This window comes from Carcharodon carcharias, chromosome 9 (assembly GCF_017639515.1).
Source record: "Carcharodon carcharias isolate sCarCar2 chromosome 9, sCarCar2.pri, whole genome shotgun sequence".
Lineage (NCBI taxonomy): Eukaryota > Metazoa > Chordata > Chondrichthyes > Lamniformes > Lamnidae > Carcharodon > Carcharodon carcharias.
Genome location: NC_054475.1, coordinates 170,679,955 through 170,695,131, shown reverse-complemented (window position 1 = coordinate 170,695,131; position 15,177 = coordinate 170,679,955). Strand labels below are relative to the sequence as shown.

General features: G+C 39.8%; 1 protein-coding gene across 2 annotated transcripts in view; it reads left to right on the top strand.

The window, feature by feature from the left end:
* Positions 1–15,177, top strand: part of LOC121282077 (transmembrane 9 superfamily member 2-like) — a 105,167-nt gene that overhangs the window by 42,216 nt on the left and 47,774 nt on the right. For both annotated transcript variants that reach the window (XM_041195509.1, XM_041195510.1), the window contains 5 exons: positions 2,074–2,201; positions 8,495–8,609; positions 10,672–10,751; positions 14,047–14,155; positions 15,035–15,167. In XM_041195509.1, the coding sequence (XP_041051443.1) occupies positions 2,074–2,201; positions 8,495–8,609; positions 10,672–10,751; positions 14,047–14,155; positions 15,035–15,167 (565 nt within the window). The remainder of the gene's footprint in view (positions 1–2,073; positions 2,202–8,494; positions 8,610–10,671; positions 10,752–14,046; positions 14,156–15,034; positions 15,168–15,177) is intronic.

Below are 15,177 nucleotides of genomic sequence, written 5' to 3'. Positions count from 1 at the left end.
TATGAACATGAGTAGGCCGCTTGGCCACTTGTGCCTGCTCTACCATTTAATAAGATCGTGGCTGATCTGATTGTAACCTCAACTCCACATTCCTGCCTACCCCGGATAACGTTTCACCATCATGCTTATTCAGAATCGACATTCCGAATCCTCTGCATTAAAAATATTCAAAGACTCTGCTTCCATTGCCTTTTGAGGAAGAGAGTTCCAAAGACTCGACTGTTAGAGAAGAAATTTCTCCTCATCTTTCTTAGGTGGGCGACCTGTTATTTTTAAACTGCGACACCTAGTTCTAGATTCTCCCACAACAGGAAATATCCTTTCCACATCCACCCTGTCAAGTCCCCTCAGGACCTTTTGTGTTTCAATCAAGTCGCCTCTTACTCTTCTAAACTTCAGTGGATACAAGCCTAGTCTGTCCAGCCTTTCCTCATAGGCCAACCCTGCCATTCCTGGTGTTAGTCTAGTAGTTAGTCTCTGAACTTCTAACATATTTACATCTTCCCTTAAATAAGGAGACCAGTGCTGTACACAGCACTCCAAATGTGGTCTCACCAATGCTCTGTGTAAGTGAAGCATAACCTCCCTAGTTTTGTATTCAATTCCCCTTGCAATAAATGTTAAAATTTTATTAGCTTTCTGAATTACTTGCTGTACCTGCACATTGACCTTTTGTGATTCATGCACTAAGACACCTAGATCCCTCTGCAACTCAGAGCTCTGCAATCTCTCCTTACATTTAGATAATATGCTTTTCTTTTCTTCCTGCCAAAATGGACAATTTCACATTTTCCCACATTATACTCCATTTGCCATTTCTTTGCCCACTCACTTACCCTATCTATCCCCTTGCAGCCCCCTTATATCCTCTTCACAACTTACTTTCCCACCTATCTTTGTGTCATCAGCAAATTTAGTAACCATACCTTCAGTTCCTTCACCCTGGTCATTTATATAAATTGTAAAAAGTTGACCCTTCTATGCCTATTCTGTTTCCTATAAGGTAGCCAACCTTCTATCCATGCGAACATGTTACCCACACCACGAGCTTTTATTTTCTGCAATGACCTTTGATGTACCACCTTATCAAATGCCTTCTGGAAATCTAAGTACAGAACATCTACCAGTTCCCCTTTATCCACAGCACGTGTTACTTGCTCAAAGAAGTCCATTAAATTGGTGAAACATGATTTCCCTTTCACAAAACCATGTTGACTGCCTTGAATTTATCTAAGTGCCCTGCTATAACGCCTTAGTAATAATAGCTTCCAACATTTTTTTTCTATCTCAGATGTTAAGCTCTTGACATATGGTTCCATTTTGCCACACTTGTAATGATTACATTCAATAAACACGTGTTTCTTTAGCTTCAGAGCCCATATCTATCTTGGTTTTGTTTTTATTCTTTCATGGGATGTAGATGTCACTGTCAAAGCAGCATTTCTTACCTATTCCTTGTTGCCTTTGAGAAAGTGGTGGTTAGCTGCCTTGAACCCCTGCAGTCCATGTGGTGTAGGTACACCCACAGTGCTGTTAGGAAAGGCATTCCAGGATTTTGACCCAGCAACAGTGAAGAAACGGTGATATAGTTCCAAGTCAGGGTGGTGTGTGACTTGGAGGGATACTTGCAGCTGATAGCGTTCCCATACCCCTGCTGCTCTTGTCCTTCCAGGTGGTAAAGGCCATGGGTTTGAGTGTTCCTTTTTAACTTAACCTTTTTTCCCCCACTAAATGGAACAAACCTTTTGCCTGTATTAGACTGAGTTCTATTGTGACCAGACGATGGCTCCTCTTTTTTTGTTTAGTAGCTTTAAAATGTGTCTCTCTTAGAACAATTTTCACTATTTTGTTGAACCACCGATATGATTGTCTGACTGTGTTTGAAGCAGATGCACCTGAGACAGTTCCAGTGTAATTGTGGCACTGTGGATTTGAGATGTGTTATCTGTAGGCAATGAAGAATATGTCTGATTAAGGCAGTGCCAAATTTCTGATTGTGAATCTTAATTAGATACGTTTTGCCACAAGACTTTCAAGTTTTAACATCCTTACCTACACTTTGTTATATTACAGTCTGAATTCAACAAGAAGAACACCTACTATGTCTTCAATCATGTGGATATCTTCATTACATATCACAGTGGAAAGAACAAGGAGTGGGAAGGTGCAAGACTGGTTGCTGCAAAATTAGTCCCCAAAAGGTAGGATCATTGGTGTTTGGGGAAGGGAGGGGAAGAGTAGGAGGAAACTGAGGAATGAATTTTTCCTCAACTGAATATGTTTGAGTCAGTGTTTGATATTTAATGTGTGAACATTCCAGGGTTGAACATTTTCTATTCATTAATAGATTTTTATCATTAAAAGTTGCCTGCTGGCCAAAGTTGGATTATGCTGTTAACTGCTTTCAATGTATAAAAGGCTTGTATCTGTCACTTCAGAAAGCGAGAAGTATCCAAGAGGCAGTGATTTCATGCTGTTTCCTGCCAATCTGGGGCTGCAAGTTTACCCAACACATCCCAATCTGAAAATTTGCCCTACCGACAATTAATTAATCTCTAATTAAGTTTAGAATTTGCGGCAATTAGACATGGCCTTGGAGAAACACAGCAGCTTAAACATAGCCTATATAATATCAGTGGAATAATCCATTGTGTATTACATGCTATAATACCCCTCCCATTATAAAAGAGTGCCTTTATCCTACTTACTATCAGCAATTACCCCTTCCTCTCCCCAATCTACTAGTCATGATTAAATATTGAAGAAAATACAAGCATTACCTACCTACAGTGGTTGGAAAATGAAGTTAGCTATTATATGTTTCCCTTTTTTAAATCAAAGTCTGCATGTAAACATACTGATTTGCTTTGCCACTGAGGTTAGGTGCCTTGATCTCCTTTTAGTGTGTCTGTATCACTTCTGTGTAATTATTTTAACTAGGTTTTTTATACTTATTTAATTTCTGATTAATTCTGGGGAAGGCAGTCTATCAATTCCTTTGGATATAATAAAGCAAACAAATTATGTACCACAGCTTCCATTATTAGCTATTTTTTTCCACTAAAGGCAACCTTTCTAATTCCCTTTTTTGCTGCAATATTCATTATCTGTTCTGGCTCTGAATCAATTTCTTTAAATCTTGTGTTGCTGAAGAAAGACGATTTGTCAAAGCTTTTCATCTTGCACTCATCAGGGCAATCACAAGAATACCAATGTCAGGGGAAGCAGCAACTTTATACTGTATGAGAAATGAGTGGTGGTTGGTTGGCAAATGGACTCTGGTAGAGGCGTTGCCATGGATAATGTACCAATTAATAGTGACTGACAGATAACTGTCAAGCATTATTTGAAATTCAAACCAGGCAGCATGACTCTGATCAAGGCGTTGCCCTGAGGAATGAGTCAGTGAATGGCTATCACTTATTTTGTTTAGCTGAAACAGGCGCATGCGCAATGTGTGTACATGTTCTTGCTGTCTGCAAAGAACTGGGCTCTGTGTATTAATATATGTAGCTTGAAGCAGACAGAGAATGTGTGCACACATTGTGCTTGCACTTGCTTCAGCTAAACAAAATGTGATAACCATTCGCTGACTCATTCCTCAGGGCAATGCCTTGACCAATCAGAGTCGAGCTGTCTGGTTTAAATTTCAAACAATGCGTGGCAGTTAACTGTCAGTCACCATTAATTGGTGCATTATCCATGGCAGTGCCTCTACCAGAGTCCATTTCCAGCCAATCAGCACACTTTTCTCATACAGTATAAAGTTATTGCTTTCACTGACATTGTATTCTTGCGATCGTCCTGATGAGTGCAAGATGCAAATCTTCGACAAAATGCCTTTTATCAGCAATACTCAAGTTCTGTACTACTAAACGGCTTTCTTTACATCTTTCAACTTTTTTCTACGCTCACTTCATTGCCTACTGGCCAGAATTGGATTGTTGTGTAAAAGGCTTGTATCTGGCTCATATCCTTCACTGCAGAGTGAAAAGTATGCGAAAAGACAGACAAAAGTATTACAAAAGAAATCTAGAATATAGGATTTATATTCTACCATATGTGTGCGAATCAGAATTCATAATTTGGAAATAATCCTGGGAGTCACTGGTAGTTTGGAGAGTTGGCATGCAATCTGGCATGCCCCAATCAGCAAATAAACCAAAAGAAATTGTTTAAAATTCAATCACAGCACTTTTTCTTGTAACTAGAACTGAAAGCATGAGATTTTAAATTCCCCCGGATTTCTTTTCAGTGTTACATTTCAATAAAAAGCCCCAGTGGATTGAAAGCAAATGTAACACTGCTGTTCAGGAAGGGAGGGAGAGAGAAAACTGGGAATTGAGGGCCAGTTAACCTGGCATCAGTCATCAGAAAAGTGCTGGAATCTATTATTAAGGAAACTTGAACAATGCACTTAGAAAATCATAGTATGATCAGATAAAGTCAACATGGTTACCTCATCAAAAAGTCCAGAAAGATAATTAAAACATGATTTGCCCTTAGCAAATCTATGCTGGCTTTCTTTAATTAATCCACATTTGCCTACGCAGCATTTAATTTTGTCCAGAATTATCGCTTCTAGAAGCTTCCCCACCACTGAGGTTAAACTGACTGGCCTGTAGGTGCTTTCCATTATTTTTTTAAACAGACAAGAAGCAGAGAGTACGGATAAATGGGGCATTTTCAAGTTGGCCGGCAGTGAATAGTGGAGTGCTGCAATGAACAGTGCCGGGGCCTCAGCTATTTACAATCTATATTAATGACTGGGATGAAGAGACAGTAATGTATCTAAATTGTCTGATGATGGAAAAGTAGGTTGGATTGCAAGCAGTGAGGAGGGCACAAAGAGGCTACTGTGACAGGCAGGAGGGGGATTAATTTAAACAGCCTTGATCTCTTCACACTCTACAGTCTGTAAACAGGTGTTTTTTGATTTCCCCCTTTATAAATGGTGGTATATTTTCCCCAAACCCTTCAGTTTTGGAGTGACCCAATCCTTTATTAATAACCCCACAGCAAACTTGGGAGAAGGTAAAATAAGATGGGTAGTTTATTTTACACACAAAACACGGGAAGATGTTTCGCAATGTCTGCCCCTTTTGCATTCATATGAAAGAAGAGGAATAAGGGAAAGAAAGGTGTTCAGGGCAAAAACCACAATAAGAATAAGAGTTATGGTTTCACCTGAGTCCAGAATCAATGTCCAAGGAAGGCCCTTTTCAGTGACTTTGGCAGAATTCCCGGTCTTGGTCCTAGGAACTCGGTTGCAGGTTGAGTCCATTGAAGATGCAGCAAAGCATTCTTGTATCCTGGTTGGTAGTTTACTCTGTAGGTGAAATACAAAGTTCTTTTTTGGAAATCAGATATGGAGAGAGATGGAGGTCAAAGGCAGGCTGCTGGCCTGGAGCCCAGTTCTCGTTGGAGGTTAAACTGTAACTGGAGGTAAAATTGAAAAGCTGTATAATTAGAGGAATTTTGACAGCTCAAGTCTCGGTCATGGGTGATTTGGGTGAGCCATTCAGCTAACGAGGCCCCTGGTTGAAACCCATTGTGTTTTGGAGCAAGTAATGGTGAGGCCATTAGCACAACATTGGAGATTAGAATACCTTTGTCTGTAGCTGGTTTATCGCCTGTTATCCTTTGTGTTGGCTTAGCTGGAATGTTTATACAATGCAAGTTACATTGCAGAGAGTTTTATGTGTTGGCCTTTGTTTGTTTTCAAACTGCTCAGAAACCTCCAGAAACCAGCATGTGATCAGCTGTAGCCATTTTATCAGCCCAGCAATTGTTGGTTTTTGAAAAAAGCAGAAAAAATAATTTTATTAAGTTAAAAGCAAAAAACTGTGGATGCCGGAAATCCAAAACAAAAATAAAAATCCCTGGAAAAACTCAGCAGGTCTGACAGCAACTGCAGAGAGGAACATAGCTAACATTTCGAGCCCGTATGACTCTTCAACAGAGTCGCTGATGTAGACATGTATTTTTCTTCCTGTCTCCTGGATGGGACACTGCAAAGAGAGATAGGCAAGCTAAGTGAATGGGCAACGAGGTAACATATAATGTGGGGAATTGAGGTTTTTCACTTTCGTCGTAAGAATAGAAAAGCAGAATTTTTTTTAAAAGATGACATAAAACTTGCAAATGTTAATGTTCAGCGGGTGTACTTATACTAGGAGCACAAAGTTAGCATGCAAGTGCAGCAAGCAATTAGGAAGGCAAATCGCACGTTGGCTTTTATTGCAAGGGGTTTGGAGTACAGGAATAAATACATCTTTCTACAATTATACAGGGCATTGGTGAGACCACACCTGGAATACTGTGTGTAGTTTTGGTCTCCATATTTAAGGGAAGGATATACTTACATTGGAGGCAGTACAGCGAAAATTCATTAGATTGGTTCCTGGGATGAGAGATTTGTCCTATGATGACAAGGCTGAGTATATTGAGTCTATATTCTCTGGAATTTAGAAGAATGAGAGGTGACCTCATTGAAATATAATATTCTGAAGGGGCTTGACCGGGTAGATGCTGAAAGTTTCCCTGGCTGGGGAACACGAGGCAGAGAAATTTGTAAGCAGTTTTATCTAAATCAAACAACAAATATCCATTATTATCTGTTGCCTGAAATAAGTGCTGATTAATTGGTGTATTGACTTAAACTTTACATGTGGACCTTGTGGCTGGGTGGAATGCACCCAATCTTCTCATGAAGACAAAAAAACTTGGATGCTAATTCCCCTCTTTCATTGGTCAAAACATGTGTTCATATATTTTTGCTTTTCTGTTCTGTTTCCTCCCTCCACTGTTTCTCCCAAGTTGTTCTCTTGAGTAGCGTTCTTTTGCGCTAACTGAAAGTTCTAAAGCTGTTTTTCTTGAAGTCACATTTGCAGAATCACCAGGGATTCCAAGTTACTATATTCCAGTTAGTTCAGGCCACGGTTCCTGACTTAAAGTGCAACTTGGGTGTTAGTGTGAAACAGAAACTCCTTTGCACTAAACTAAAGCTGTACTGTGTTAGGACCAAGTGAGAAGGGGTGAACTGACTCCCCTCTATTCAACCTCCTCAGTTGGTCGCAACAAAGGTTTCAGTTTCTTTGTCATGAGGGCATACCAAGGTTCCAAATCAGAATGTAACTCTTTCGAGTACAAACACGTTTCCATCTGTTTTTTTCAGATGAAGTTACATTGTTTCATAATTTTACCATTGTTGAGATTTGAACTCTTGATACTCTTTTGAGTAAACCTGTTTCCATCTGTTTCAGATGAAGTTACATTGTTTCATAGTTTGCCATTGTGAGATTTGAACTCTTGATCTTGGGGTTACAAACCCAGTGCCATAACCACTTGGCTATTTAAGCCAAGCACCCAAAATGTGATTGATCAAGGCCAGATGTATGAAGTTAATGGCAACTCTTTCGAGTACAAACCCGTTTCCATCTGTTTCAGATGAAGTTACATTGTTTCATAGTTTGCCATTGTGAGATTTGAACTCTTGATCTTAGGGTTACAAACCCAGTACCATAACCACTTGGCTATTTAGGCCAAGCACCCAAATCAGAATGTATTTAACTATTTAAGCTGTAAGCAATAACGAGCTCGTCAAACAAAGTTGTCTCACGTCAAAGAGCAAATTGATTAACCATTAAACCTGCGGAGAAGTTATAAAAATGTGACATCAAGTATTTGGCTCTCATGCAATCATTTGGGCCCCACATACATACGCACAGGTATCAGAAATAAAGGAAGTTAGAGTCCAGTTTTTAAAAAAAAGTAAAAGAAAATACAGTTAAGTGCCTATTGATTGTCCTTGATGTGGAGGTTTTAAACGCTGTGGCTGACTTAGGTTAGCTGGTTTCTTGGATGAGGTCAGATGTGGATAATGTTGCAATTATTTACAAGGTCTCGGTTCACTGGTAGGTTTCTGGTAGAGTTGGCTTCTCAAACCAGGTGATGCTCTTGTTCCAAAAGAGAGAGAGCAGCCCCCAGCTTGTTTCCTTTACTTGAGACTTCTTGACACTGCCTGTGTCAACTTGCAATCTCTCTGGGCAGTCTTTCCATGAAATACTTCACCCATTTTGCACTTCCAAGAGGTTTTGGGTGTGTCTGTCTGTAGCAGCCATTGTTTCAATATCCAGTTCTTTGCATTTTTAATATCTCTCTTCTTAGACAGTTACAAGTTTTGATAGTTGTCTGGATTATGGGAAATGCCTCTCTCTTCACACACACCTGAGGGGGATTTATTTGTTTTTCACCATCACCTTAGAATGTGGTCTTGCATTTTTAAGCAGTTTGCCCTGTCTTAGTTCAAATTGCAAAATTTCCAGTCAGTTGAAAGTTGAAAGATCATATTTTCAAAAACAAAGGGGCATAGCCTCATAACAAATGTACTGACAGTCCGAAACAAAGCTTATTTGACTGTATATGAAAGAGATTAATTTTTTTTCAGTATTAGCTATCAATGTTTAAAATAACACTTGTACTTTCTTTCCAGTTACAATCATGCAGACTTAACCCACCCTAATTGTGAGGGACCTCCGATGGAGATTCCTGCTGAAGACAAAGAAAAGAAAATTAATATTATGTACACCTATTCTGTTACATTTACTGTAAGTAACGTAAGCGTCTTTGAATTTACCTTTCATGTAGCCCAGTCTGAGCTCGTGCCTTGGGCAAACCTTAAAGCGTTAGAACCATTTTATCCTAGATGCCTGGATACAGTGTTGCTTTAACTGGAGCCCACTGCAGTATTTATTCCTATGACCAGAAACCCCAAGTCAACTGTTAAATTGAGCTGCTTCACATGGCAACATTACAGTGACTTTGTAGATGTTTATAAAGCAGCTGTACAGTAGTTTCAATTATTACAAGATGGCCCTGGCTTCAGACTAAATCAGTGCAAGCTGCAGCCAAAGTAAGGCCTGCTGAGGGTTTTGCATTGGGTCCAAGGCTATGTAAGGAAGCTTTCACCAGCAGTTGGTGTGAAGTTCACTTCTCAGTTTCAAAGCTTAAGTCTGAGTGCAGGGAGCTCTGCCTGTTCCCTGATCATTGAGAGATGATGGCAGAATAATTTACCACCTCTGGTTTCGGCTTGTACCAAAATTGTATGAAAACTGATAGGTAGAGTGCAACTACACGCAACATATAATTCTGGGTCCATGGATAATCGCATTCTCAATGAATGACTTAAATCCCAATTATTTGATTTTGATAATAGATCTAAAGATTAAACCTGGGTGTGGCAATAAAAAATTGAACTATTCAGTTCCTTTACCTGTCACAGACAAGTGTAATGCCTGTACAAAATGTTCAGCATTTTGTCTTTGAAATATATAATAACCACAATCGCAGCGAATTGTGTAGAATTTCATAAGCTGATGTGCCACTCTTGCCTTCACAATAGTTTTAAAAGAAGCTTTTTCCCAGTGTTTCTCAGTCATTTACTGAGAAATGAAACCCTTTGATATTCTCAGAATCATGTTTGGCTTGTTATTTATTATTGTCAATGTAGTTTTTGAATCTCTTGGCACAGAAGTAGGTCATTTGGCCCATCTTTCCTGTGCCATCTTTCTGAAAGAGCTATCCAATTAGCCCCACTCCCCTTGCCTTTGCCTGGAGCCCAGTAAATGCTTCCCCTTCATGTATTTACCCAATTCCCTCTTGAAAGTTGCTATTGAATTTGCATCCACCCTCCTTTCAGGAAGCGCATTATAGGTTGTGGCAGCCCCTGCATTAAAAAATAATTCTCCTCATGTCACCTTTGGCTCTTTTGCCTTTTGCTCTTAAATCTGTGTCCTCTGGCTAGGAGCACTCCTGTCACTGGAAACAGCTTCTCCTTGTTTGTTGTATCAAAATCCTTCATGATTTTGAATACCTCTATTAAATTTCTTCTTAACCTGCCCTTGTCTCTCCATATGACTGAAGGTCCTTATCCTGGTACCGTTCTGGTAAATCTCCTCTGCATCCTCTTCAAGGCCTTGATATTCTTCCTAAAGAATCTCTCAATATTCCAGCTGAGGCCTAACCAGAGCTAATGAATTTGTAGCCTATGTTATGCATCATGCTCCAGCAAAACGTTACACAATGTTGCTCTTTGGACAGACCCTTTCCTTTGAACCACCAATCTGCAGGAGGTTTTGCAGCTGAAGTTTAGTCTTGGTGTTTCATTCTTTTAGAACACTTTTTATGAAGAAAATTTTATTGTCCTTCAATCATTTGCTTTGCAAATTTCAGCTTTGAAGATCTGGTAGTTTATTTTGGCTTTTGAGTAGTAACTTTAAAAAAATCTGTTCAGAATCCAATGGTAGTCAGCAGCTCTAAGTGTCCAACTGCAGAAAGACTCCTTGTACTCATGTATGCAAGTAAGAAGAACACTAAATTTTACATCAACACTGCAACAAAATGTAAGATAATAGTTGGATGTTAATGTCAAAGACCTTTACTATGTTCTATAGTCTGGCAGCTTAATGTTTTATGTAACTAAATTCCAGTTTTGCACGTTAGTTTTCAGTTGTGTTTACTAAAGTGATAAATGCCCATGAATGTGATTTAAATTGAGTTGTTATATTTTACTGTGCCGACCCCTGCTCAGTAGTGTTTACTAGCAATGTTTCGTAGAATCAATTGAGTGTTGTAATAAATATGAAATTACCATTTTGTTCCTTCCACCAGGAGGATGCCAAAATAAAATGGGCTTCCAGATGGGATTACATTTTGGAATCCATGCCGCATACAAATATTCAGTGGTTTAGGTATGCAGTGTCTTTCTTTAACCTCTTATAAATTGCTAATGTAACAACCCACCCAATTTATGGGAAATCTTGCTCATTTCATTGTTAGGTTGTGAAATAGTCACTATTTGGCCTTTAAATATTGCAGCTGAAATTCTTTGCATCTTGCTGTACTGTTAGAAGACAAAATACAGTTTTGCCCTTCAGCATCAGATCCTGTTTGTGAATGGAAAGGAGTTTTGCCATGTTGCTATATCTTTATTCATCAGTGCTGTTGCCTTAGGTTGGAACAGTCCAAAGAACAGTGTAGCTGTTGCAAAATAATAGCCCAGATTTTGCGATGGTAATGATGGCCAAAGTGTCAGTGTTTACTACTGAAACTGACAGCACCTTTGGGAACCCATGCATGCAAATGATAATGTTGTAATCCAGAAGTTGCTGTTGATAATTCTGTGCTCCTCCAGAGGGTGCTGTTGAGTTTTCCCCCCAGAGTGCAGTCTTTAGGCAATTAGTAAACTGATCAGAGCTTTCACTTCCACATTTGTAGTCCCAAGAAGGCAGCTCACCATCCATTTCTCAAGAGCGATTAGGATGGGCAATAAGTGCTGGCTAAGCCAGCGATGCCCACATCCTATGAGTGAATAAAAAAAATCTTTGTAGAAGTACATAAGATTTTTACCCAGCTACAGTGGAGCAGGGCACCCCGAGTTACACAATGCAAGCTGGTGAATTAAAGGTCAGGAAATAAAAACAAAGATTTAAAGTATTTTATAACCTATTGGCTGATGTAATATTGAAGAGTGTTTCATAACCCAGCACTTCTGATGAACAAAACAAAAACAGAATTACCTGGAAAAGCTCAGCAGGTCTGGCAGCATCGGCGGAAAAGAAAAGAGTTGACGTTTCGAGTCCTCATGACCCTGTTTTTGTTTTGTATTTCCAGCATCCGCAGTTGTTTTTACTTCTGATGAACAGTTCAGCCTGAAGTATGGGCTCACTTGACTATAGGGAATTGGGACTTTCAATCTTGTTTCTGTGCAAAAATTATGAATTAATAATTTGGTTCAGTTTATTAAATTCGTGAAACTTTGTCATGTCTGAACTGTAGTATTTAGTGTCTTCTGTGGAAGTTTAGTTTGTAAAATTGAATCTAGAATATAGCCCTTTGTCACTTTTAGAGGAACTTTTTCTTTTGGTCGTAGGGTCATTGACGGCATAAATAGAGGCCATTCGACCCATTGAGTCCATGATGGCTCCCTGCGTAGCAATCCAGTCAGTCCTATTCCCTCACTCAGTCCCCATAATCCTGAAAGGTTAGTTCCTTCAAGTGCCCATCCAATTTTTCTTTTGAAATCATCAATTGTTTCCACTTCCACCATCCTTGTGGGCAATAAGTTCCAAGTTATTACCACTTATTGTGTAAAAATGCTTTTCCTCACATTTCCTCTGCATCTCTTGCCCAAAATCTTAAACCTGTTTCACTCGTCCTTGTACCATCAGCTAATTGGAAAAGTTTTTCCTTGTCTACCTTATCAAAGCTTGTCACAATCTTGTACACTTCTATTAAACCTCCCCTCAATCTCCTTTGCTCCTAGGAGATCAACCACAGCTTATAACAAACCACCCCCACCCAGCCCCCCAATTCCCGGAACCATTCTGGTAAATCTGCTGTGCACCATCACAAGGACCTTGACATCTTTCCTAATGTCTGGTGACTAGAACTATGCACAATATTTGGTCTAATTGGAGCTTTATAAAGGTTCTGCTTTTGTACTCGATACCTTTATTGATGAAGCCCAAGATCCTATATGTTTTGCTACATACTCTCAATATGTCCTGCCACCTTCAAAGATTATTGCTTGTGTACCCCCAGATCTCTGTCCCTGCATACTCTTTAGATCTTTGCCATTTAGTCTTATTGTCTCTCCTTATTCCTTCTGCCAAAATGCATCACCTCACACTTTTCTATGTTAATTTTGAAACTTTACTCCACATTTCAAGATCAAAGTCGTGTGCATATATAGCATAGAAAGCACTAACCTTGTTAACGAAGAATTTTAAAGCCAGTGTAATAAGGAAGGACATTCACAGGTGGGTTGCACTGCATTTTGAAAGTGCACTCACTAACCCTGCCTTTGATTAACTTCATTTTTAATTAATATAAGAACATAGGAGCAGGAGTGGATCATAAGGATGCCCCAAGCCTGCCCTGCATTTCAGTATGATCCTGTCTGACCTTCTGCCTCAGCTCCACTTTCCTGCCTGCTTTCCACGTTCTTTAATTCCCTGAAAGGCCAGAGGCTGGATTTTCAAAGTGGGATTGGAAGCCTGACATCCGGATGAATTCCGGGTTCTAACCTGGCACCCTTTCATCTGTGTTGCTCTTGTAATGCTATTTTTAAACAAATGTGCTGATAGGGCAGAAGGCGAGCTTGGCACTTAGTTGGAGGTGCTGAGCACCTCCAGGTGGGAGGTGCCTGTCTAACACCAGGTTTTGGCTAAGTTGAGAGGCTGTCACTTTCTTGTTGAGTAGAGCAGGCAGCTGATGAAGGAGCCAGAAGGATAAAGATGGTGTAAAGTTGCTATGGATGTCAAGGTGCAGCAGTCGATACAGTGCTCGTTGACGACTCAAATTTCACAATAAGTACAGATGAAAATGAAGTTCCTTTTGCCCTTCAAATGACCCTGATAATTGTACACAAATGACCGTGATAATTGTACACCAATGTGCACCAGACTGGTGTCATCCAGAAAAAATATTGAAATACCTGTTCTATCCCAGACAGGCCCTTTGACAGGTTCCTTAAGGTGCCTACAAGGCAGTTAATTGGCATTGAGCAGGTTTCTGATTTCCTCCCCTGGCAGACCCTTCGAAAATTGCAAACTGTCTTAGAGGTAATGGGATCCACTTTAGCTCTCCAGGAATGTAATCTTCAAATCACACCTGCACCTGGCAACTGAAAATCTAGCTCCACAAATTACCTATCTCAACTTTGAATGTTTCCAATGATGGTGCATCCACAACCCTTTGGGGTATAGTATCCCAAGAATCACAACCCTTTGTGTGAAGAAATTTCTCCTTATTGCAATCCTAAATGATTGCCCATTATCTTGGGGCTATGCCTCCATATTCTAGATTCCCCAGCCAGGGGAAACAACCTCTGTGTCCACCCTGTACATCCCCTAATTTTAAAAAAGCTGATTTGAAATACTTGGTTCATTGTTCCTTTCAACAATACAGCTGGCAGAAGTCTGTGTAGTTATTTACAAGGAGCTAATAATTAATGTTCTCATTTCCCTTTTCTTTCTTTCTCAGTATAATGAATTCCTTGGTGATTGTCCTCTTCTTATCTGGCATGGTGGCAATGATTATGCTTCGGACTCTTCACAAGGATATTGCTCGATACAATCAGATTGACTCTGCAGTAAGTACTATGTGTCTTTGAAGGGTAGCAATACTGCTTATTGCCTCGAGTACGGTTGTGTTTTTCTTATGTGCAGAAGGCATGACAATCCTTCCAAAACCTGCTGTATCTCTTGGGGTTGCTTAATCTGTCCTGTAGTCGATAACTATCTAATCACCCTTGGTTCCTTAACAGTCACTCCTTTCTCTCACTTTGCTGATCTGTGGCCTGTAATTCTCCCAACATTCCTGACTTCTTCCACTGTTGGAATATACAGTATTATATATTCTTGCCTTGACTACATTAAACCAACAATCATCACAGCCTTCTGCTGCAATTAGTTCTTTTTCCAGAACATTAAAATGGTGGAGCTCTACTTTGATTAGTCTTTCCTTTCTCCTACAGGTTATTGGAGCCCAAACGTGGCACCACCTCCCCCCTGATTTACTACTATCCCTTGTTGGGATTGTGCACTGTGGGCCTTGGCCCTTGACTTTGCTTTCTCAACTTTTAAAACCCTTTCATTACATTAATTTTTCAAATGTACTCTTGATATTATTAAAATTATTTTCAATCTATTCAGGACAGCTCCGAGCACACTACAGGTATTGGTATCAGAGAATCTTCTGCTTTGTACTAACATTGAAGTTGTGGGACAGATCTGGAACTGGGGCCAAACCGGAGTCCAAGATGAGACTGCTTTTATGGAATTGTACTTCATATCAGGCCAGGCCACAGCAACTTTCAACTTGGTGCAAACTGGAAGTGTCTTTGCAGCAAGAACAGTCCTTTTGTTAATCCACCCTTATATTTGTGAATTTGTGAAATTTGGTCATTTTTCACTTAGTATCAGGAGAGAGAGAAAACCTGATAAATGCTAATGATGCTTCTTTTGTGTAGGAGGATGCCCAGGAAGAGTTTGGTTGGAAGTTGGTGCATGGTGATGTCTTTAGGCCACCCAGGAAGGGAATGCTTTTATCTGTTTTCCTTGGACAAGGAACACAGATCTTCATAATGATGTTTATCACTCTTTGTAAGTATTA